Source organism: Daldinia loculata (genome assembly GCF_022478755.1).
Source record: "Daldinia loculata strain CBS 113971 unplaced genomic scaffold F4817scaffold_22, whole genome shotgun sequence".
Classification (NCBI taxonomy): Eukaryota; Fungi; Ascomycota; class Sordariomycetes; order Xylariales; family Hypoxylaceae; genus Daldinia; species Daldinia loculata.
In genome coordinates this window covers 276,486-298,964 of record NW_026054876.1, presented here as the reverse complement: position 1 = coordinate 298,964, position 22,479 = coordinate 276,486, and the positions used below count along the sequence as shown (strand labels likewise).

The window sequence follows — 22,479 nt, the reverse complement described above, 5'->3', positions numbered from 1 at the left end:
TACTAGTCATTTACGAAAGATGACAATGCGAGATCCAGGAGTAAGTATAGGGCATCGTTTACCTATTACGTATAGCAATCCACCTGTCCGGAACATCGAGTAGTAGACTATTTTGACATTTATCTTCGCTTGGGATACTATAAAGAATTATACAAAGATTATGTTAGGTAAACGGTACATTTAACAAAGAGGTTGTAGACGGGAAATAGACTTGAACACATCAGAATTCATTATTATGGTTCATTACTGTAAACTATGCTAATACTTAGTCAAAGATAGGGGTTAGGCTAGACAATGTAGCTGTTCATGCTGAATAAACACCATGTTGTCTAGCATAGGGTTATGTCGAACTATTACCAAACTATCACACAATGCATAACACCCATATAATATCCCTAGGTTTACTTCATATAATAACATAGCACTCACCCTCATCAGCATCTTATGGAGCGATTTTTAGACACTTGATCTATTAGTCCACGACTCGGTAGATAGGGTCGCCCAGGAATAGAAATCGGAGATGAGATACAAGTTGTCGGCGATCATGGCAGCCCATATTTTTGAGCCACAGTATGGGAACCGCCGGTAGAATGCATAAAGGCCGGAAAACCAATTGTACAGAACATAAGAAAGCAAAGCCAGTGCGAACCAAGGAAAGTTCACCCACAATCTATACCAGAGATATGCCCGAACGATAGTGAAAATGGGGGTTATCATGCCCCCGGCCATCTTTCGAGTCATATAAGGCGCCGTTACTTTCATCATGCGGTATCCCGGTTCGTATAGGAGGCAAGTGAGCCGCAGTCTAAGGCCAGATCGGTACCATCTTTTGCTCTGGTGAGCGAAGGCACTGGTCCGCATCAAACTCGTTAGGACTCGGGCCTCGGGGTTGAGTTGAATACCAAGTCTCCATTGCTTTGGTAGGACAGTAGACCTGAAGCGATCGGTGAGGTGATGCTGGTAAAGGATGTAACGTGTGATGAACCCATCGTCGCCAGTATTCTGCCTCATTCCATTCCACATGTCGTTCATGAAGAGGTATTGAAAGTAAGCATCCTTCACTATCTCTGCTCTCAACAACATTGTAAGTCCTGAAACTGTGAAGTTTGTTGAGCCGTCGGCGGCATAGAAAGCTGCCATGCCATTTTCTCGCCTCTGTCGTATCCTAAGAGCGGCAACTTCCCAGCCGGTGATGACTTTGGAATTTTGACGTTTCTCTGGTACGTGCGAGTCGATGGGTCCTCCAACAAGGCCTATATTGTCGTCCTGGAAAGGGGCAAGTAGATTTGTTAGTACATACTGAGTTGTCCATAGGGCGTCGTCATCGACGAGAGCGATGATATTGCCTGTTGCTTCGTTAATGCCTCGACATAGCTGAGTTCGCTTGTTGGCTTGCGGTACCGAAAAGATAAAGATTTCCGCTCCGCTTTCTTCCATCGCCTCCTTGACACCAGGGGCAGACTGAAGGTCGTTTTGTAACCTTGATAGCTCGCGGTCGATGGTAACGAAGATTACCTCGCGTGGATTGTTGGCAAGCCAGGTTATGAGATTGTTAGGAAGGGTTTCATCCCAGTCGATAGTTGGTACAACGATAGAAACATCGGAAGGGCTGTATCGAGCATCCTCTTTTGACGGTAAGGGAAAAGGTTGGTATTGCCTCGCGAGTGTTCTCCCTTGTTCGCCGTCGGTGTAGTCCCAGAGGTAGAGGCCAAGGAGAAGGCCGAATTCGAGGGTCGGGATGGGTTGGTTGAACATTGTGGTTTCGGGAGCGCTTTAGGTGGTTATTGTCTATTCTGACGTATATTCTGATGATTATGAGGGAGACCTTAATTATTGCCGATAGAGTCTTTATATATCATGACGAAAACAAGTTGAACATATTCATTGCGTTCAAACATCGATGATTGTAGTATCACAATTCTTGTTATCTTACACATGTATCCGCCAAGTTAAACCTTCTCAGATATCAGACTATCTACATTCAAGTGCATGAAACCTACCACATTCAATATTTCAAAGCCATGCAGTTGTGTCTAAAGGGAAGTAACGACTCTAGTGATTTCGATAGCCACATACAGTTGCTTTCTCGTCCGGATCCCGATTCACTTACTGTACATCAAATATCATGCTATCGAATACATACCCAAGGTATATAGATGTATGAGAACTACCTAAATACCCCTTTACCAAATCATGACTATGTGTTACCTGTTTATTACTTGGATCTGGAAAATACAAATTTCAGATGGTTGTATTAATTATTGATCTTAATTGATCGCTTTAATAAAGACTCGAGTATCCATATAGGCTATCCATATAGGTTAGATAGCTTGTCATTTCGAAGGAGACGACTTAGGTAGCTTTGAGAGCTATCGTGTACTACAAATCCTAGGTGTCACCGTCTAAAGGAGCCATAAGCGAATAGGAAGGACACCGCAAAAAAGGTATATATACGAGGTATTCATAAGATAGTTACAGAGAGCAGATTTCAGTCTCGAATTGTAGTATAAAGATAGTATCTTGATATGGGCGTGCATATAGATAAAAAGAGGAGTTTCTGTAGGAATGAACTTGTTAACCTTGGGGATGCTTAGGGATGTACTTGGTTACTTCGGTACTAAGTACATGTCAATTTGCAATCAATTGATAAACTAAATTTATGAGCCAATGAAACCTTTCTTGATTTCCACAGGGATTATGTACTCTGGAGGTGATGCACAAGGTACCTAGCCTATGTACCTATGTACATTGGCCTAAACCATAGCACGTCCACTACTCGTATCTGCGTGAACGTTAAGCCTATTAAAATGCCACTGAGTTCAATGTTTGTTTGAATGCCACTATGGAAGTCCCTAGCAACCGGATTTTTAGCGTAATATACGAAGTACCTGAGGTACCTGAGTACATGTGAAGTGGTGCATGGTTTAGGTACTGTTTGGGCAAAATGGGAAAGTACCTGAGGATGTGACTACCTACTATAATAACACCCCACCCCCACCGCCTTTCGCGCCCCATATCTTGGCAAGTAAACATCAATTCGATCTCTCCTCCATTTTTCTTCTTCTCATAATTCATCAACAGAAGGCACACAACTTCAGATTCAACACACAACCTTGTCAATCAGCTACTTCCAAAGCTTTTTCGCATAACTCATTCTGCTTCATTGCAAATACTATATTGGAAACACTTGATTCATTACCCTACTGCTCCTGCTCTGACTCTGATCATTGCTTGGACGCGTCTTTCCTCAACCATCGCATCTGCTCGGCAACGCTTGCAGCATCATCAGTTTTCCCACACCCTTCTTCTAGTATCGCGACTGAACCGCTCACCTATACTTACGCGCTTCTTAACGCGTCTCTTGATGCTACACATCATTATATCACCCTAGTTGGTACCTTAGTTTTACCATATCCTTCGATTCCATCCTAATCGCGTTTAACGCGTGACGGATCACATGGAGTCGAAAACGAGCAGATATCAGTCTCGCATCCTTAGGGAGATGCATCAGAATACTGAGAATCCTTTCAATTCGCCACCTTCATCTACTGGTTCCCACGGAACCATCACACTCACCTCAAATATTACCGGTCCTCAAGGCGAATCGACACGACAAATGGACGACCTATCTATCAACCTACCGAGCCAAGCTGCCATGCGCGGCGCTAAGGCCCCTCAACCATCCTCTCTAAACATCAATACTTCTGTACTAGGACGAACCTTCCCTGAATGGAGCCGCTGGAATCCTAATGGACTGGAAGACGAGAAGGACATGTGGGAAACTGCTAGTGACGACGTCCCGGTCTCCAAAGGAAAGGAGAACGTGACACCACTTGGAAGCCCTAACTCATCCGCGGTCGCTACCCCTAGAGCAGAAGAGTCTGACAGGGATAAGGTTAGTAAAAACTTTCTAGATCATGTCAAGCCGCGTATGCCATTTGCTGGATTAGAGAAGCTGGAAGGCGCAAGGCAAGATATCCTCACCCTTGCGCAGCAATTTCGGGACGTGAACAGGGAAGTCGACCGGGCTGTTCATGCTGCCCGTGTCGCGCGAACAGATCGATTACTCTAGGCGAGTGGTCGTCGAACGCCTACCCATGAAAATAGCCCCGATTGCTTACGTCCAAGCGAAGCCACGACAAATGTCCGAAGCTTGCGTGAGGAAGTCTTGCCTGCCGCCCAGGATATTCCTCCCAAGGGAAGCATTGCTACTGCAAAGCAGTGCAATGATTCTGCATTTCGTACCGATTCCTTTATTTCCGAGTCTTCAGTTTCCACATCTGTTTCTGGTTCTATTTCTATTTCCGCCCTGCGCTCTTGCTTACGCGATCGTTCTGTAACACAGTCTGGACTTCGACCTTCTGTCCATTTTCATAATTCTATTGCGACACACAATGTGACTTTTTTCTACTCTTCGATTGTTGAAATTCATTGACTAACATTCTGTTTTTAGGTTGGTGCTACAAAAGCGACAAACACGGCTAAGGATCGAATAACTACGACAGAGCAAGGCCCTTCCCGATCAAGGGCTCAGATGCAACCAAGAGTTGAAGACGAGTCTGAATGCTCATTCGATTTTCCTGAACCGCTGACACAACCCCGGCGAGATCTACAAGAACAAGGAAACCGTCAACAGTCGGTATCCAATGCCGCGAAAAAGTCGAAGCCTCGACGTGGCAACGTTACAGCCCTACTCGAGACGCTTAAGACAGCTCAGACCAAACAGACCGAATCCAAGGAGCAGCCATCTAGACAGGTTTCCCCCAAGTCGCAACTATCACCACAGCTACAAAATGCCACCAAGGCCAATGCAGAGCGACAACCAGAAACGGATCATATGGCTAGCCCTACTACACCTAATCAGACTGCCCGGTCTTTCTTTATACCTAATCTTTCCTACATGAACGACTTTCTATCGGGTGCTCTGAAGCTGTCATCCCTCCGGAATGGTATACCTATCTTCGTCAAACACGGCAAAGTCCACGACCGCGAGTCTATGGTTTACCCAGATCACCATGCCGATATTGAAGCGCTTTCGATTCCCGAGGACGAGGAGAAGATTTTCGTGTCTTTGGATAAGATCAAGGATGAAATTCATGCTCTAAGAGAGCATGATGAGCTTGTTACAAAACAGGCCGAACAACTACATGAAGAAATCGAAGAGATGCATGTGCAGATTGCCAAGTACAAGTCTCGGAAGGACAGTGCTATGGGCTCCGACTCGGAGAGTTCGATAATAGACCATCTTAGTGCGCAGAAGAATCGTATGTTCTTTTCCTCCAACTCATCTAGTAAGTTGCTAAATGAATTTCTAGAATTGGAAGAACAGGTCAGCTCTCTGCAGGCCCGCCTAGATAAGGCAAACCGCAAGATCAGTATCAACGAAATTCATACTGAATCTTACGTCGCTGAGCGCGATGAAGCTCTAAAGACCTCGACTGAGTACTCGGACAAAATCAAGCAACTTCAATCCGAACTCAATATGGCTCGTCGGCAACTCAAATCGCTGCGTGATGATAATTCTCAAGACGGCAATACACTCGAAGTGGAGAATAGATCCTTGCGCAAGGATAACAGTTCGATCCGACAAAAGTGGAAATCTTTGCTAGAAGAGAACCAATCGCTCCGGGAACACAATGAGGATATCTCCCAACAAAACGGGTTGCTGGAGCAAGAACTCAAGGGTACTAAGGCGGAGTTAGAGGCACTCCGCCGCCAGCATCAGCTGCTTTCAGAGGAGAAAGATGTGCTCAAGCAAGACAATCTCAGCCTCGAGCGTCACAATGATGAATTTTTTAACGACAATAAGGCCCTCAAGCAGCAGAACTCTTTACTTGATCGACGAACACACGAGCTACAAGATAATGTCGCTCGGTTACGGAAACTGCTTGATGCCACCAATGCAGAGAGCGGTGAAGTGTCTGTCGACTTCAAGGATATTACGTATCGTCTCGAGGTGCAGAACCGCGAGCTTTCTAAGGAGAATGCCGAGCTTCAACAACAGATTATTGATCTGGAAGCGGATTTTGCATCCAAACGGGTGGCTCTTGAGCAAGAGAAACGACGACTTGGTCGCGCAAATGCGCGTTATAAGGAGCAATTGAACCAAATTGGTGAACGATTCGAACAGATTGTGAAGGAAAGCAAAGAGGAAGCTGCCATGTATGAGGAGCAGCAAACAGCCTTGACGCAGCAGTTGGAGCTCATTGCCGACAAGGAGTCAGCTCTGGCAAACAAGCTGAAGAAGAGTGCCATTCAAGAGGCCAAGCTTCAGTCTGAACTCGATAGGAGAACAGACGCTATTAACGAGGCTCGTCAGATTACTCAAGAAATCAAGGACTTTATGAGTACTGTAAGCAAGAAGCAGCATGCGAAGACAACACGCATCGCTGAATCGAAGGGCAAGTTGGCCGTCAGTGAGACCACAGCTAGAAGCACAACGTCTCAAACCGACATACCTATGCAGGATGACTACACGCAACAGATCGACCTCACACAGGGGTCCGACTTTGCGAGCATTTTCACACAAGGTGAAATGCCTAAACTACGAGATGCTCTCCGTCAAGTTCGAAACGACGCTCAACCAGACGACTCGAGCGACAACGAATCGTTTTTTGATGACGATATAAGTGAGCCGGCTAGCCCAAGTCTTCCACGACTATTTGTGCCCAATAGCCGACCCCGATCTACAAGTTCACAAAAGGTTGTTTCTGGAACGTCTAAGGCACGGGCAGAGACAGGCAAATCCCAGCCTGTTGGAATCCTAAAGGAGTCTCAACCTTCTCGTTTGAACTCTCAGAAACAGAAGACAAACCGCACTACAACCGAAACAGGATTCGAGGATACGCATAAGCGGAATAAGACAACCGACTCGGTTACCGGAGTGCGGAAGTCGAAGTCGGACGACACTAACCCTCGAAAAGTCTCATTTGGCCAACCAGCCATGCATGATGACTTGATGAAAACCCATACAGAGCGTGCCACAAAGGAATCTCGATCAGTACCAGAACCAGACCTTACAGGACGATTTAGTGTTAAGTCGGGTATGAGCATTCCTAGCGAGATTTCGGAGATGGATAAGTTCCATCGTCGCAACTCCGACAGTGCACGATTCGATATCGATATAGATCATGAAGATAATATGACCTCAGCTTTATTTATTGATGATATCACACTCGGACAGAGGAAGATGGCCGAGAAGCAGAATGCGAATACTGCCAAGAACGAGCTTTCCAAGGATGCCAAGCGTGTTCTCGATAACCTCTGTCACGATCATGACTGCGGTAACTGCATTGTCTGTTCACGAATCAATTCTCGCGGTTCCGGTCAGAGGCCTATCCGCGCAAAGAAGCCGATTCCCGTCACAGACCGAGTTGCAGATAAGCAAGAGTGCGAAGATCAGTGCACAATGCGCCCATCGCAAGACCCGGCAATGGCCTTAGCCAAGGTTATAAGGTCTTTGGAGGACGAGGAACAACATCTCAAAGAAGCTTTCCACAAGAGAGCTGTCGAATTCGATAAATGCGACCCGTCGATCAACCGTAAGACGTGGAAGCGATTGGGTTTTGAGATCGACAAGATAAGAAAAGTAAGAGACCTGAAGAGAGATCAGATTTACTATCTCTACGATGCGCTCGAAGGGCAGAAGGCGAGCGGCCAGGAGATGACGGCAGAGTTCGTCGAGTACACCATACACGGTGCGATGAGCAAGGATCATTCATGGAACGGCGTCCTTGGTATCTGAAGGAGGTGTGGCGAGCATTCAGAGTTTGTCTTGGTTAAACCACCGAGGTGGTGGATTATTGGAAGGACTTGGGGGTCCTTGGTCATTGGAGTTTGGTGGTTTGATTAAATTACGAGGCTCATGCATTGTTGTTAGGGTTACAAAAAGGAGTCTGCATTAAATGCATTCATTGTATAATTAGGAGCCTATTGTAAAGGCCATACCTAGGTTACGCGCATCCATGGAATGGCGCCGCTACATTGCATAATGGAATAAATTATGAAATTTTCCTATTGACTGTTCTCGGCGATATGTATTGTAGCTATGTATGACTGACCGTCATTTGTAGGTATAAATCTAGATAACAGGTACCCTGGTATGATTTATCGAGTCTTATTATAGGGCTCTCATAGCTCGTTTCCCCATCGTCCAGAACCAACCCCAAGCACCGAGGGTTGCGGTTAGCCCAGTATAGATGATCATAGGACCATACTGCGTGGCGTACCCCGAGAAATCCTCGGTCTTCAACCGGTTCGCCTCGAGCAAAGCTCCGCCTATAGGACCACTAAGGACAAAGCCGAGACCCCGGCCGCCAAGCAGCATCCCAAAAATCAAACCCGTGTCGATGGCGCCGTCGCGGCGCTTCATCTCTTGCAGGATACCGGACCAGGTGGAACTAAAACCGCCGGCGAAGAAACCGTACATGATGGTGAAGACAACTAAAACCGCAACTTGGTGCCCGCCCAAACCCCAGAGGAGGAAGACGGCCAGTGCGCTGCCGAGGGACGAGATCAGGATCACGGTCGTGGGTGCAAGTCCGGTATCGTTCAGAAGCCCGATCAGGAGCGAACCCGGCACGGAGGCTAAAGAGATCAGTGCAAGGAAGATGGGGCCTGTTATGGAGGGGAAGCCCAGCGCGTATGCGTATGAGGCGAGGTATGTAGAGGGCATGAGGTAGCCGAGCGACTGTAGGATGTTGCCGCACTGCAGGATCCAGAAGATAGAGTGTCGGGCAAAAGCGAAGGAGACATGACCTTGCCTTTGGCGTCCTTGTCGCCCGTGCTCTTCTGATACAGTGGTGGTATTGACACGGCTACTTGCGGCAGGGTACTCGCGCATGAGGAATAACGGCGGGATCGTGAGGAGAGCTGACGAGACGGCATAGGCACGCAGGGTAGTACCGACGCCGAACCGATTAAGCAACGCGTTCGTTAGAAACGGCATACCAGCCCCGACGGTGCTCTTGCTCGCCCACATGGCGCCGTACGCAAGCCCCTTGCGCTCCGAGAACCACTCGTCGAGACACAGCGACGTAGGGCTGAACAGCAGACCGCATCCAATGGCGTGCAAGACCCCCTGGGTGGCGATTAGTTGGCGCGCCGAGGTTGCGAAGGATGACGCGATAAGGCAGGCGGTGGTGATGAGAAGCCCGAGGGGACCGCACCAGCGCCGTAGATACGGGTACCGTGTTAGAAGTATGAAAGTCGCTGGCATCATCAGGTACAAGATGCCCGTCTGGGCGGTGCCGATGCTGGCGATTGTGCCGGGGGTGCCGGGACCGTCGGGGAGCACGGCAGTCCCGTGAGTGGTATAGTACTCCTGGAAGATACCGAAGGCGAGCGAGTATCCCCATATAGGCGCCTGGATCAGCACGCAACCGGATAGCACAAGGTAGGCGGCCTTGCCGCGGTCAGCTAGCTGAACGGACGGCGAGGTCTGGGTTGGGAGAGGTTCTGCTGGTCTACTGCCATCTTCTTCTGACCCAGGGGTAGAAAGGTGGCCTACCTCGGATACCGAGAGGTCTTCTAGCTGAATTTCTTGGGTAGTCATTGCTTAGGGAGTCATGTCACGTAAGTTACGAGTACATATAGAAATAATAGTAGGTAGGTTGCTATCTATGAGGCGGCATCTAAGCTTCACTTATACCTACCTTGTTTAAACCTACGTCTAGCTCTATACATCGACAAAAGGAGGGTCACGATGGATACCGGGGTGAATATAATACTTCCGGTTGGTTAATCGAGGACTACGCCCTATGTCTCCGGGGATGATGCCGTAGATCAGCGCAAGGAGCCAATCGCGTCATAGTTGCTCTCCGACATCGCGGTTCCCATTGGGGTTTGAGTTTATCTCGAGGGTGGGATTTGATAAATAGGGTAATTGATCTCGTGGTGTTGGACCGGCAGATATAGAAGACAATTTTCTGGTTGGTTGGTTGGTTGATTAAGATAAAGTATAAATAACTAGTTACATGTACTTAAGTTTATAAGTTTACATGAGAAGGGCGTGAAAGTTCATATGTGGTTGTGCATTATGCATCATCATACCTTAATACATAACAAAATGTTGTTATTCAGGGGATAGAGGGGACAGAGGAGATACATAGGTACCTCTAAGTGGCACGTCCCGCCTAACAGACCATCATTATTCACTAATAGCTTCGACCAATCAAATTTTAAATCTTTAATTATTTCCATATACTTTTGTCCCACCAACTTTCAAAGGTTCACATTCACGTCGCAAACTCTTGAGGCTGAAGTGCATTGCATGCAAGACAACAACAACAACAAAGCGACAATATTACTCGAGCTCACCGCAACTACCACCGAAATATTTAATCCTACGTAAAGTTCCAAAGTTTATCATCATGGCGGACGTCGAAATGGAAATCGATGAGCCTGGCTCCCCCCAAGCTACCCAAGCTAAGGTTAGCGACATGCAAACGCACACCAAGGCCACGGCCGTGCGATCAATCGAGGGTTGGATCATCATGGTTACCAATGTACACGAAGAAGCCGACGAGGAGACAATTCACGACAAATTTGCCGATTTTGGGGAGATCAAGAACCTACACTTAAATCTAGATCGTCGTAGCGGTTACGTCAAGGCAAGTCAACAAATCCCCGACCCATTCTACACGCTGTATTTAGGAAAAGACGAATTCTAATCTTTCTATTGGGAATAGGGTTATGCTCTCATCGAGTACGCTACCCTTGACGAAGCGCGTGCTGCTATCGATGGCGCACACCAGACGAGGCTACTAGACCAGGTTATCAACGTCGACTTTGCTTTCGTTAGACCACCTCCGGGTAAGGGTAATAATAGGGGACCTCGACAGTCTCATCGTGGCAGGGGACGGAGCCGAAGTCGTAGTCCGGAAGGGCACAAGGATGATGCAGCAGAATGATGAGAGAACCACTATAAGAACTTCGACGATACTTGATTGCCTTAGGAGGAAAAGCATCCGGATAGTATTGGGCATCCGATCGCCCACGCTGGTCTTAGCCGACATGTCACCAGAATAAAAAGACATGTCGGCATGAGAAAACCTTCCGTATAGGTATAGATATATCTTGACTCTCCTTTAACCTATTCTCACTAACATATCATCCAGTCGTTTGACACAAACATTGTCAACGTCTACGCCTGACATTGGATCATTGGGAATTTTCTCTACTTGCTAAAACTATAGTTGCAAGCCGTCTGCTATTTAAACAGACTCTTGATAATTGAGATAATGGAACTTCCCTTTGGGTACAGTCAGATTATTATCCACCTTTTGGGTGGAAGCAGAGGCAGTGGTCTTCATGCACTGAATTTTAAAATTGTTCTCCAGGTCGGTAGTGAACCACGTATCCCATTCTGCTATAATATGGTACAGATATGAGAGCTAGCCCCCCAGACGTCTTAGTATGCTATTGCATCCGAAGCAATGAGTTTCACTATATCTAAGCTTAGCTGGGGTATCTTCTAGTCCCAATACCATAATCCATATATGCCGTAGCTCGATCTAATGTGTGTGAGCAGCTTGCCAAACCCCTATCGAACCATAAGTATACCATAAACCCTGTTATTTCCGTGGCTATGCCAAAGATTGGAATAGTCCATCTAAACCATCAACGCTACTGCTGCCGCCACCGCGGCGCCCATCACAGTTAGATCAGGCTCTGCTACGGTTCTACCCCCGCTTCTACCCCTGCCCGTGGGACGGTCCAGCCAGTCATACTGATCCACAATTCGTTTCCTCATCAAGATTTGGGCAGCCTCGACCTCAGCGGCGGGGGGATGCTCGTCCCATCTATGGCAGAAATCCCACAGCCGAGCTCTGACGTCTATCCGCTCGTTAGTATGTACCTATCACAGACGACTAGCCAACTAGCCAACTATGTACGGACAAGCACCGGCGGGGGACACAGGGGGAAAAGACACTTACCGTTATGAGACCCTTTACACTGTTTACGCGTGCAGGGCGTCAAATCGTCGGACATGACCAGCGCCCAGTGGCAGACGCAATCTAACTCCTTCACGCGGCATCTGTTGAGGTGGATGGCGTCGGAGAAGCACGGCAGCGAGCAGCTGGGGAAGTTGTTGATGATGTCGACGAGGTTGTCGGTGATGACGATGGTGTTGTTTTGCGAGACGAGGGTGTTGTTTTGTGCGATGACGGTCTTGTTTTGCGCGTTGGCGATGGGGGCTAGGGCCCCGAGGAGGGCGAGGAGCTTGAGTTGCATTTTGTGTGTGCTTGGTTGGAGTGTTTTCTTGAAAGTGAGTGGTGATGTTTGGGTGTGAGATTGGATTTGCTGTGTGCAAAATGACTGAGCTGATGGGGAAAGAGAGATATGGATATATATCCCTGGGGAACTGCTACGCTATATATAGGTATTTATATTGGTTTGACTTTGGCTTTGGCCTAGAGAAGGTTGCTTATGGTGTCTGAGTGTTAACATGATTTTAACTGTGCGGCCGACCACCAAGTGTATCCCCCCCCAACATAGATGTCAAGGTCCGTGAGGTTATAGAGATTGGTATCAAGGCTTTTTTATACTTTATATTTTGCTGGTTAAGCTTTGGGGGTTAGTTTAGGGGCTGATCGGGAGCGAACCTTTCTAACAAGTAACTAGGTAATTAACTAGATGGCAACTTAGATGGTATCTACATATTAAATGGGTAAGGTTTTTTTCGTTGACGAAGATATTTTATTAAGCTGAAGTGATCTGATTGAAATATAGGGTTCCTATGTGTTATCATTGCATCGTAATGACTGGACATCGTAAGTATTAGGGAAGAGGTAATTCTGTAGCATTTACCATTACTGCCTTAGGTACCCTAGGTACCTATCTAGTATAGTTTCGAATTTGATATTTCAGTTACTACGTTGCAGTATACTTTCCGTCGTTGAAGAGATATCAAGAGCCTAATTTCAATATTGGTGACTTCTCCGAACTCGAAGAGGACGAAGAGGATTTCGAGTGTCATTGCGAGGCAGCGAAGGATCCGGAATATGGATGCTTATGCTATTCAGAACCAGATAGTATCTCGGAAATGGCATACGATGGGCCTGACGCCAGCGAGTACTATACGCTCAAGGATCCACGCGAGGAGGGAAAGGAGTGTCTAAAGAAGCTGGAAGAGCAGAAGCAGAGGGAGTTGGAGATCCATCGACTCAATGTCGAGAGCGTTCGGGCAACTTATAAGGCTCTCACAAAGGAGAGGAGAAGGAGGAAGAAGAAGAAGAGGAAGAGGAGAGAGAGAAGAGATAAAAAGGGAAAAAAGGAGAGCAAGGAGAATAGGGAATTCTCTCTTATCACTCTCAAAGATCCTGGATATTTAACCAGGTTGACAAAAGGCGGCAAATGGGTTCCCCATGGCTACATTGAGAGCAAATTATTCGACCTCTACTCCGTGGATTACATAGAGAACTATTATTGCGAGGATAACTACCACTATTGGAAGTACGTGGAGTTCTATGAAGAGGTACTGGGATCCAATAGCGAGTCAAGCTCCCGACGGGGACAAGTCTTACCTTCTAGGAAGAAGCAGATGATCGAAGGCCACGTTTACGCGAGCCCCGACTACAACATTCAATTCCCGCTATTCCGCGCCCCGGCGCGCGCAAGCCTGAAGAAATACTGGTCCGAGGAGTTAGAAGAGGGGGGACACAAAATCGGCGTTCAGTTCCTTGCAGAGGACTGCGTGAGGATGTTGGTCGGTCGGGATATTATCAAGATGATGAGGCGAGACCCTCTTCCCGATAATGCCCCCGATGTCTTCGAGTTTGTTGGCATCACTCGCGGTAGTGACAAGCGGAAGACGGATATATAAGTGGAAGCTGAGAAAAGGGGCGTGGCTCTCTTCATCGCCGTAACGAGCCTTTTTTCGGGTTGAATCACTTGGTGAATAGTGAATTGGCGGTAGCGGCGCTTGTGTTAATGTGCGTCCCTGGATGATATTATTGAAGAAGTATTGGGGGTTAGATTATTATATTTATTGTATAATACATACCTAGGTATGAAGTATAGGACTAGAGATGTAGCTACCGAATTTCAAGGCAACGAAAGGAGAGCTTCGTTAATATCTTATGTCGTTAACATGAATGGTATATTGCTTTGCTAAATATTTAACAACACCATATTACCACCCCCCTTTAAACAGGTACCAGACAACTAAGTTTGTTTACGTAACAAAGCATTGATCCCTGTCCGTTCCTGCATAAGTGACGTCGCGCCCGAAGCCACGGCACCGCGTCATTTCGGCATCTAACTGAACTTAGGTATTGTGATATTCCTTTTACTACCTGACAAGCCCCGGCACATAACCTATTTTTGGATCCGACTTCCACCTGGATGGCCTAATATCACAATATGGCCTTCCTCATCGGTAGCACGGTGCCAGTACTCCAGCGCCTCGCCGTCCCCGCCGTCTGTATCCTAATCGCTTTCCTAGCCTACACGTCGCAATGGCTATTCGCTAACGCACCGGACCTTGCCCCGGGCCCGCTCACGACTGCCGAGATCTACACTTTCAACGGACTTGTGTTATGTCTATGGTATACATACTATAAAGCATGCACTGTTGACCCAGGCCGTTATGTCTTCCCGCCGGATTATATTAAGAAGAACAAGAGGAGAAACACCAACGACTCGGGCGAGGAAGAGTTAGATCCGCAACACATACAGCGCTGGTGTAAGAAATGCGCAGCACCCAAGCCGCCTCGCGCACACCACTGCAAGACATGCCGCCGCTGTATCCCCAAGATGGACCACCACTGTCCCTGGACCTCCAACTGCGTCTCCCTGCAGACCTTCCCGCACTTCCTACGCTTCCTCGTATACACCAACCTCTCCCTCTGGACCCTCCTCACTTTCCTCTTCCGCCGCTTCTTCGCCCTCTGGGAGACCCGCCACCTCCCCGCGTATCTCGGGCCCACGCTATCGCAACTCGCGCTCCTCACCGTCCTTACCTTCGCCACGAGCACAACCAGCCTAGCCTTGGTCATACTGCTCATCACCACGCTCAAGGGCTGGCTCTTCAACACCACCATAATCGAAACCTGGGAAATCGAACGCCACGAATCCGCGCTCGAGCGCCGCTACGAAACCTCCCGCGGCGACGACGCGTACTCCTCCTGGTGGGGCTCAGGCGAACACGCTCCCGGCGGCGACCGCGAAACTCTCGACCCTATCGAGTTCCCCTACGACATCGGCATCTTCGCGAACATGGCCGCCGCCATGGGCACGCGCGACCCTCTGCTGTGGTTCCTCCCGTTCGCCGGCGAACCAAGAATCGCACCCCTAAAAAAAATCGATAGCGGCAGTGGTGGTGGTGGTAGTGGTAGTGGTGGTGGTGATACAATAACAATGAGCGGCACGGGCTGGACCTACGAAGAAAACGGCCTCAACGACCGCGAGGGCATGTGGCCGCCCCCCGACCCCGACAAAATCCGACACGCGAAAGCCTGGCGCGCACGCAAGCGCGAAGCCGACCGCGCGCTACAAAGGGAGCGCTTCGATAACAACCCCGCCAACCCCGAGGACGAGCGGGAAGCGTTCCGGCGACGGCAGGAGCGGGATTTGCGGCGGTGGGAAGCGTCAGCGTCGCGGTCGCGGATTCTAGGGGAGTTGGAGGAGATACCCACGGAGTACTACGATAATAACAATAACGACAACGACAACGACCACGATTATGACTTCGTCGACGAGGCGTACGATCGCAGATTAGGACCAGGACGCGCTACTGCGGTTATAGTAGACGAGGGCAAGTCCGGCTGGGTGAATGCCGATGGCGAGCACCTAGGCGACTACGGCGTAGACGAAGACGCCGAGTTCGACGAGCCGGCGGTGGAACGGCCGCGGCGACTACTACAGGAGGAGGTAATTCGTGTAGAAGATGAGGACGTGCCTCTCGCGGAACTGATGCGCAGGAGGAAAGTGCGCACGAAAGATGATGAAGATACGTGATGTGATGATGTATGTCTACCTAAGTACCTAAATTTACTATTACTATTGGATAATGTCACAATAGGATACATAAAAGATAAATACATGTCAATATAATTTGCCAACTCTTTCAAGTTCTACTCTTCTCTTATCTACCGATCTTTCTAAGCACGTTGTTGGTTCTACTATGCAAGGCTGTCATGTCATATCGTGCTCGCTCCGTACAATACCTTACACGCTTCGTTGTGATCGTAGAACCCACCTGATATCTAACCTGCCCTGCTTTCGCTTCTCGCCTTGCCCGAGGCTCGAGGTCCGTTAATCGTAGCCTCGCAGGAAGGCCGTCTCGTCCCGTCCCGTCTCGCTTCTAATTCTGGCGCGCGCCTATTCTTATGTATAGACTAAATATTTCAAAGCCGACGCCCGCACCAAAACGCAACTCTACTCTGATGCTTTACTTCACCAATCATCATCGTCATCCTTCTTAATCTGCATAGCGTTCTTTCTCGCCAGTAACGCATCGGCTAGGGAGCCCTTAACACTGGGCGTCGGCGTGCTACTACGACTGTTATCCGAGCCGCCGTTGGCGTTTAGACTCATACCCGAGTCCCGGGGTTGTGGAGGTGCTGCAGGCTTCTTCCCAGCAGTAGGTCGCTTCGCTGGAGGCTGTGGAGGCGTAGGCTTATTCCGTGCTGCCGTTGCCGTGCCATTTTGGCTTGGAGGCGGCGGCGGTGCCCGCGGGGCTAGAGCTGGTGCCGGCGGAGGGGCTGCTGCTTGTTCCTCAACGTATGCTGCAGGTACCCACGCCTGTCCTTGAGCGTTCTTTGCTAACCACCATCCTAAAATGTGTCAGTGGGCTTTGCCAGCTTGAATAAATACTTTATCTTTAGGAATTAACTACATACCATTGTTCTCTTTTTGGACGATCTCGATGATTTCGCCGGCCCTTATCGAGAGCTCGTTCTCTTTATGACCAGCAAAGTCGTATAGAACTTTAGCGGTCATCTTGCCCCTCGCTGCTGGAGGAGCGGCGGGCGGCGGTGGTGGTGGAGGTGGCGCGCGCACAGACGATGTCGAGTTTTGGCTACGAGTATGGTTTGGAATGCTGCTCGTGACGGAGGCGGTGGGAGTTGGAACTGGGACTGGTCGTGGAGTCTGGACCGCTGCCGGACCACGCTTGGTAGTGCTAGGACGGGAGTTGGTGACTCGAGAAGGTCTGCCACCGGGACCACCTGGCTTGATAAGTTTGCCCCGAGTAATCGGACGGGGTGGCACGGGTTTGCCTTTTGGCGTCGGCTTGGATACTGACGATGGAGGCTCCCCGGGTTGTGTATGGATTGCCCCGCTCTTGTAGAAATCGACGGCCTGTTGCGAGTCTTTTAGAACCTTTACGATTTGCATCTTTCCTGGCTTCTTGGCGTATTCTATCGATTCGCCGATCTTTAAGTTGAAACCACCAGGCATCGCCCGTTGCATTTGCGTGAATAACTCTGTTTTTAGAACACAGTTTAGTAACGGATCGGGTTCCTGAGGTGACCCAACCCCCAAAGAGAACCAGTCGTCGCGAGATGATGAAGCTCCGATGAACTTAATAGCTCCTAAAGGAATTTGACGTTCGACAACTATTTGGACTTCATGATTGACCAAGGACTGCGCCACAATGTAGAACTTGCTATTAGTCACAATGAGAATGCGAGGGCTGGGTTTACTTGATCGCCCGAATTTGGCCTCCAGAACCTCCCCACGGCACGAGAAGATGGACTTCTCGTTGCTCGATAGTTCTATAGCACTTCGTATATGGGATCCTGGCCCAGTTGACGCGTTAGTTCCCAGATAATCTCCCAAGAAACGTCGAGAACCCAGCAGACTGAAACGTCTCCGTTCCTTACGCCCTTGCAAAACTTTATGGCCTTGGTCTCGAAGTTGTAGATATTCGGCACCAACTCTCTTCTTCCGCCAGAATCGTTGGATTCGGGTGGCTGACTCTGCGCGGTAAGCTAGATACGCCCTCCACATTCTTTGAATGCGGGTCGCCATGTTATGCCAGTATCGATCTCGCATGGTTTCTAGAGCAAACAACGTCTCCGGAGACTTGATAAAAGCCTTTGTAACACCCAATTGCCATTCTTCCTTCGGAATACTCGTATCCTTCAAGATTTGCTTCACCGCGGCCTCTTCGGTTCCTTGCCAAGTATACTCGCCCGCGTAGGACGTAGCAGGAGACAGTAAGAAGAAACGTTCGACAAACTTCTCGAATGATTGACGGTATGCGAAACCCGCACGCCGAATCCTGACGTTCTCTTGTAGACCTAGATACTTGATTTGATGCAGGACATTTGGTACGTTGTACTCGGTTGGCGATTTGTTTTCGTTTGGTTTAATTGTCCGGATATACGAGGGCTGGCACTTCATTAAAGTCTCTACGAGAGCATTGGCCGAAGTTCTGATTCTATCACCAGCGGTTGGAGGTTGCTTGCGGTTATCTTGATCTACTGAATGAGGGAATAACGTATGAACAAATTGGTTCGAGCTCTGCTGGAACAGATTTTGGACGCCCTTGAGGAGCTGGTCCTTGTTTTTATCAGTGATTCCTTCGACGGTGTAACTAACCTCGCCGGCGTAATGCTTGATAATGAAGCTTCCCGAGCGAGGAGTAAGGTGGGCGTTAGACATCCCGTTAATGCTCTGCATGAAGGTACGATCACACGCAGCGGGATCGGCGTGGGCTGTCTTAGTGGCGTCCTTTAAGACGGCGAAGATACCGGAAGGTCTGATCTGCTCAATAAGATCGCATACGACCTTATTATCGAAATACTTGATGGGCGTCCATTGGATCTGTTCCCGTGCGTATTCTTCTTGTTCGGCCTTAAGAGTAAGTTGAATGAAAATCTGCTGCAGCTTCTCGTTCACGTAGTTGATGCAGAGCTGCTCAAAACTGTTCTTCTCGAAGATTTCGAACCCATAAATATCAAGAATTCCAATATTGTTACTTGTTTGCTGTCGAGCTTGCAGTGACTGGTTTATTCTCCCGACAATCCAATCGAAGAGGTTGTAATAGATAGCCATAGCAAGCGCATCTCTGGTAGCATTTGCTTGAGCTGCGTTCGCTGGAGACTCGATTACCTCGCCACTCCTTGGAGTCAAGACTCGAATTGTTATGCCCTTGACCAGTGCAGCGGGCGAAACCTCAAGCAAGTATGCGAGGAAATCCACGACGGACTGATCAGCCACAGCAGCATTCATGTCATCGCCTTCGATAAAATGGATGTTTCCAGTCCAGAGAATGGCGGCTAACATGCGGAACACGTCATCCTGCTCACCCTGAGAAAGACCAATAATCTTCATGGCGTCCAAGGTTTCTCTGAAGTCGGCCAAATCATCTATGCCGTCGACGTCGAAGCATTTTGACCGGCTAAGGTAAGTATATGTCTCCGGCTTTTGGATACCGAACATAGTCCGGTAGTTTTCAGAAGCCCCCTTGGAGAATTGGTAGAATATGTGGAAGTTTCGCTCGTTGGTGATTTGGCCCACAACCCGTGATTTTTCGAGCAGGTAGTTTGTGATATCAGCGCCCACAGGTTCTCCGTTGGCGTTGAAGTGTATTTGCAGGTACTTTCCGAACCGGGAGGAATTGTTATTTCTTAGTGTCTTCGCATTTCCGAAAGACTCGAGCAGCGGGTTTGTTGCCAGCACCATGTCCTTTATCTGTTTGATCTCGCCGCTCTCACCGCCAGACACGTTTGCGATGTACTGCATGATCCGTTTGGCGGCTTCAGTCTTACCAGCTCCTGACTCTCCAGAGATAATAACACATTGGTTCTCGTGGTAGGCCTTCATGTTATAGTATGACGATTCGGCGATCGCAAAGACGTGCGGCGGCATCTCCAAACGGTTCTTGCCCTTGTATGATTCGAGGACCTGGTCGGTGTAGATACCGAGGTCCCTAAAGGGGTTAACGGAAACCAACACATGGCCAATATAGGTATAAATCTCGCGGCCTTCGAATCGCTTCTTTAGATTTTCGTTTATTGCTTCATTCGACACTTTGCTAAGTAGGGTCAGATCAGAAACCCCTATCTCTTTCTTCTTGGTCGTTTCGAAGGTAGCCTTCTTAGGTTTGGCACCATCTTGCGCTCTTGCGCCGCCAGCGCGGGACGCTCCGCCTGATTTGTCCTTCGGTCGTCTACTTATACCCTATAGTTATAGTACACGACGGTTAGTATAGAAGCGTTGCTTTAGTCAAGCATATGTAAATATATCTCACCATATTGGGCTCGCATGGACGGTATCTGTATCGCTAGGGTCGTATTTAGTAAGACAGGGGCTTCGATCGAGATAAAAAGGGGGATTGTAGCGTCCGGTTTTGTTTGGTTTCCAATATGGTTCTAGAGTTGTCCCGAATGAGTAGCGACCTGAGAAGAGAGTGTGTAGTAGAATTATGCGCGAGCGCAGGTTTGGATTTACATGTGTGAAGATGGACTTTGTTATTTCCAGTGTTCGAGTGCCTTGAAGAAGGCACCATTATTCCATCGTTTAGCGCCAATAGGTACCGTACATCTGTATCACCCTGCGACGTAATTCAATGGGGCTGGGTAACGTGGCAGACGTGGCTGAGGGCAAATGCCAAGTCGGGGTTATTCCATAGCACTGGAATTTAGGTCAGCCATTCACGCTATCGGAACCTGCAAATTTGCGTTTTCTAGTATCTAAGCTACATAATGTACCTCTACCTTTAAACACAAGGTTTACTCCACATTCTTCACCTTATATTAAACCGAGGGCCCTCCTGTGAGGCTGACCACAAAAGTCCGACTTTTAGTAAGGCTTATGTCATCCCCTTATGTCATTCTTCCGAAACTTAGCCGCTTATTTCCCTAAGGTCACGTGCCGCTACGCCGGGCCGCGCGGGGGGGGGCGCTCGGCCCTCGCTTTGCGAGGGCCTCGCACCCCCCTCCTCGCGCGGCCCGGCAGCGGCGGCATAATGCTCTAGCTATTTTAGGCTATTCTCTTTTGTAGTATTTCCTTATTTGTGTAAAAAGAAAAGAATATAAAAAAGAACGTGTGGGATTCGAATCCGGCTTTTTGTATAAGTCATGTGGTGTTGTCCCGAAATGGTTTAGTTTTGCACTAAGAATATGTGACCTGTATATGGGCCTTGTATTGGCATATGGCCACCTAATGTGATTGGTTAAATTTTTAGCCTAAACCTGGTGTACAGGCTACCTTTTTCCCCAATCCTCTTATCTTTCTTATTAATAGCCTTTCTTATTAAAAGCTTTATCCTTTTATCGGCTTATTAAAGGCCTTATCTCTCTTATCAAAGGTACGTACCGCCCAAAATATCCGCACTAAAATTAGCTCAACGCTAGTCATGCAGCTAAAGCTTTAGCTCCATATCTCGACCAATGAGAAGCCTGGGATCCAGACGCTAGTGTGGTGCACAGACGAATTGCCTAATTAGGAAATACCCTGGCCAAACACAATAACCCTCCTAAAAGTCGGGCATTCACGATAATTTCTAATTTCTAACTTGCAGAATTTCAAATACTCCTACGACTTAGTCATACCCAAGCCTATAATTGAGTTTCTTCATAATCACCTTCAATAGGTAAAATACTGCGAACAAGCGAGATTAATTTAGGCAGCAATAATTTTCAAACATGTCACGTCCGGCGGAGCTAAGGGTTACGTGTAATTTAATCACCATCGTCGGAATGAGTATATTGCAATAAGCCAGTTTATTCGACAACCAAGTAGCCTCAGACCTTTCAACAGGCATTAACCCTTCTGTTGCAGCATACCGACCGCCGCTTACATGTGCCATCGAGGCATTGTAAAAGACGATACCTTCCCATATAACAGCAACTTGGTTACGACTCCCTTACTAGGCCGAGCCGAGAATGTTGCTTTCGTGGATTGTGGATGTCTTCCCGGTATTATCGTTGACGATCTAACACATCGGTTGTTAACATGCCATTGCTATGACCTGTGGCTCTTGGGGGGAGAACTCACCTCGTATCGAGGGTTATCAACGCTGGCCTGAACGTTCCTATCCGCCTGCATACCTGGTTTGGTAAGGACACCATTAATTTTGCCAGTGCTCTCCGGAGTATTCGAATTAGGTCCTTCTCAAGATCAATAAGTCGTTACTAAATAACAGTATAAAGTCTACTCACCTCCGACAGGCTTGTATGTGACCGTTTGGCCTTTCTTGTACCTGGGTGCCATATTAGAAATTTCGAGTCCAAGTTTAGACCGATAACAAACAAGTTACTGAATAATGAAGTTGGAGGAAAATTCTTGCAGTCACTTCCTATCAAGTGATTCGAGCGCTTCAAATACAAATAAGTAGAATGGATACTGAAGTGAAGGTTTGAAAGAGACGTCACTACATTCGTTGTTCGCATCATCTACTAATTCTAATGATATCATATGCGCCTTATGGACTAGACACAACTTAATAAGGTCTGTTTGGACCACAGATAAAGATGTAAACGCATCACCTAGTATTAATGATCGGACATCGTCACGTCGTCGACA

At 48.2% G+C, this 22,479-nt stretch overlaps 9 protein-coding genes across 9 annotated transcripts; 5 read left to right on the top strand and 4 right to left on the bottom strand.

Annotated features, from left to right (window-relative positions):
- Positions 1-456: 456 nt before the first annotated feature.
- F4817DRAFT_358520 (glycosyltransferase family 2 protein) lies at positions 457-1,755 on the bottom strand (the record flags this gene model as incomplete). Its single annotated transcript, XM_049306039.1, has 1 exon — positions 457-1,755. One exon carries the CDS (start codon positions 1,753-1,755, stop codon positions 457-459), a length of 1,299 nt encoding a protein of 432 aa, XP_049159443.1.
- Positions 1,756-3,303: 1,548 nt separating this feature from the next.
- On the top strand, positions 3,304-4,303 carry F4817DRAFT_98475 (uncharacterized protein). Its single transcript, XM_049308120.1, has one exon. It carries the CDS (start codon positions 3,458-3,460, stop codon positions 4,070-4,072), a length of 615 nt encoding a protein of 204 aa, XP_049159442.1. The 5' UTR covers positions 3,304-3,457; the 3' UTR covers positions 4,073-4,303.
- Positions 4,304-6,786: 2,483 nt separating this feature from the next.
- Positions 6,787-8,013, top strand: F4817DRAFT_336560 (uncharacterized protein). The gene has a single exon (XM_049303186.1). It carries the CDS (start codon positions 6,944-6,946, stop codon positions 7,742-7,744), a length of 801 nt encoding a protein of 266 aa, XP_049159441.1. The 5' UTR covers positions 6,787-6,943; the 3' UTR covers positions 7,745-8,013.
- A 12-nt stretch (positions 8,014-8,025) lies between these two features.
- On the bottom strand, positions 8,026-9,853 carry F4817DRAFT_336553 (MFS general substrate transporter). Its single transcript, XM_049303185.1, has one exon. The coding sequence runs from the start codon at positions 9,551-9,553 to the stop codon at positions 8,120-8,122; it is 1,434 nt and encodes a 477-aa protein (XP_049159440.1). The 5' UTR covers positions 9,554-9,853; the 3' UTR covers positions 8,026-8,119.
- A 517-nt stretch (positions 9,854-10,370) lies between these two features.
- Positions 10,371-10,910, top strand: F4817DRAFT_315571 (RNA-binding domain-containing protein; the record flags this gene model as incomplete). The annotated part of the gene is made up of 2 exons (XM_049300559.1): positions 10,371-10,604; positions 10,689-10,910. The coding sequence occupies 2 exons, from the start codon at positions 10,371-10,373 to the stop codon at positions 10,908-10,910; spliced, it is 456 nt and encodes a 151-aa protein (XP_049159439.1).
- A 563-nt stretch (positions 10,911-11,473) lies between these two features.
- On the bottom strand, positions 11,474-12,234 carry F4817DRAFT_315570 (uncharacterized protein; the record flags this gene model as incomplete). Its single annotated transcript, XM_049300558.1, has 3 exons — positions 11,474-11,542; positions 11,618-11,835; positions 11,937-12,234. The coding sequence occupies 3 exons, from the start codon at positions 12,232-12,234 to the stop codon at positions 11,474-11,476; spliced, it is 585 nt and encodes a 194-aa protein (XP_049159438.1).
- Positions 12,235-13,045: 811 nt separating this feature from the next.
- F4817DRAFT_365161 (uncharacterized protein) lies at positions 13,046-14,017 on the top strand (the record flags this gene model as incomplete). The annotated part of the gene is made up of 1 exon (XM_049306834.1): positions 13,046-14,017. The coding sequence occupies one exon, from the start codon at positions 13,046-13,048 to the stop codon at positions 13,823-13,825; it is 780 nt and encodes a 259-aa protein (XP_049159437.1). The 3' UTR covers positions 13,826-14,017.
- A 192-nt stretch (positions 14,018-14,209) lies between these two features.
- Positions 14,210-16,011, top strand: F4817DRAFT_336548 (zf-DHHC-domain-containing protein). The gene has a single exon (XM_049303184.1). It carries the CDS (start codon positions 14,365-14,367, stop codon positions 15,958-15,960), a length of 1,596 nt encoding a protein of 531 aa, XP_049159436.1. The 5' UTR covers positions 14,210-14,364; the 3' UTR covers positions 15,961-16,011.
- On the bottom strand, positions 16,012-20,624 carry F4817DRAFT_336547 (P-loop containing nucleoside triphosphate hydrolase protein). Its single transcript, XM_049303183.1, has 3 exons — positions 20,204-20,624; positions 16,845-20,133; positions 16,012-16,778 (listed from the first exon to the last, which is right to left on the bottom strand). Exons 1-3 carry the CDS (start codon positions 20,204-20,206, stop codon positions 16,399-16,401), a joined length of 3,672 nt encoding a protein of 1,223 aa, XP_049159435.1. The 5' UTR covers positions 20,207-20,624; the 3' UTR covers positions 16,012-16,398.
- Between the last annotated feature and the right edge of the window lie 1,855 nt (positions 20,625-22,479).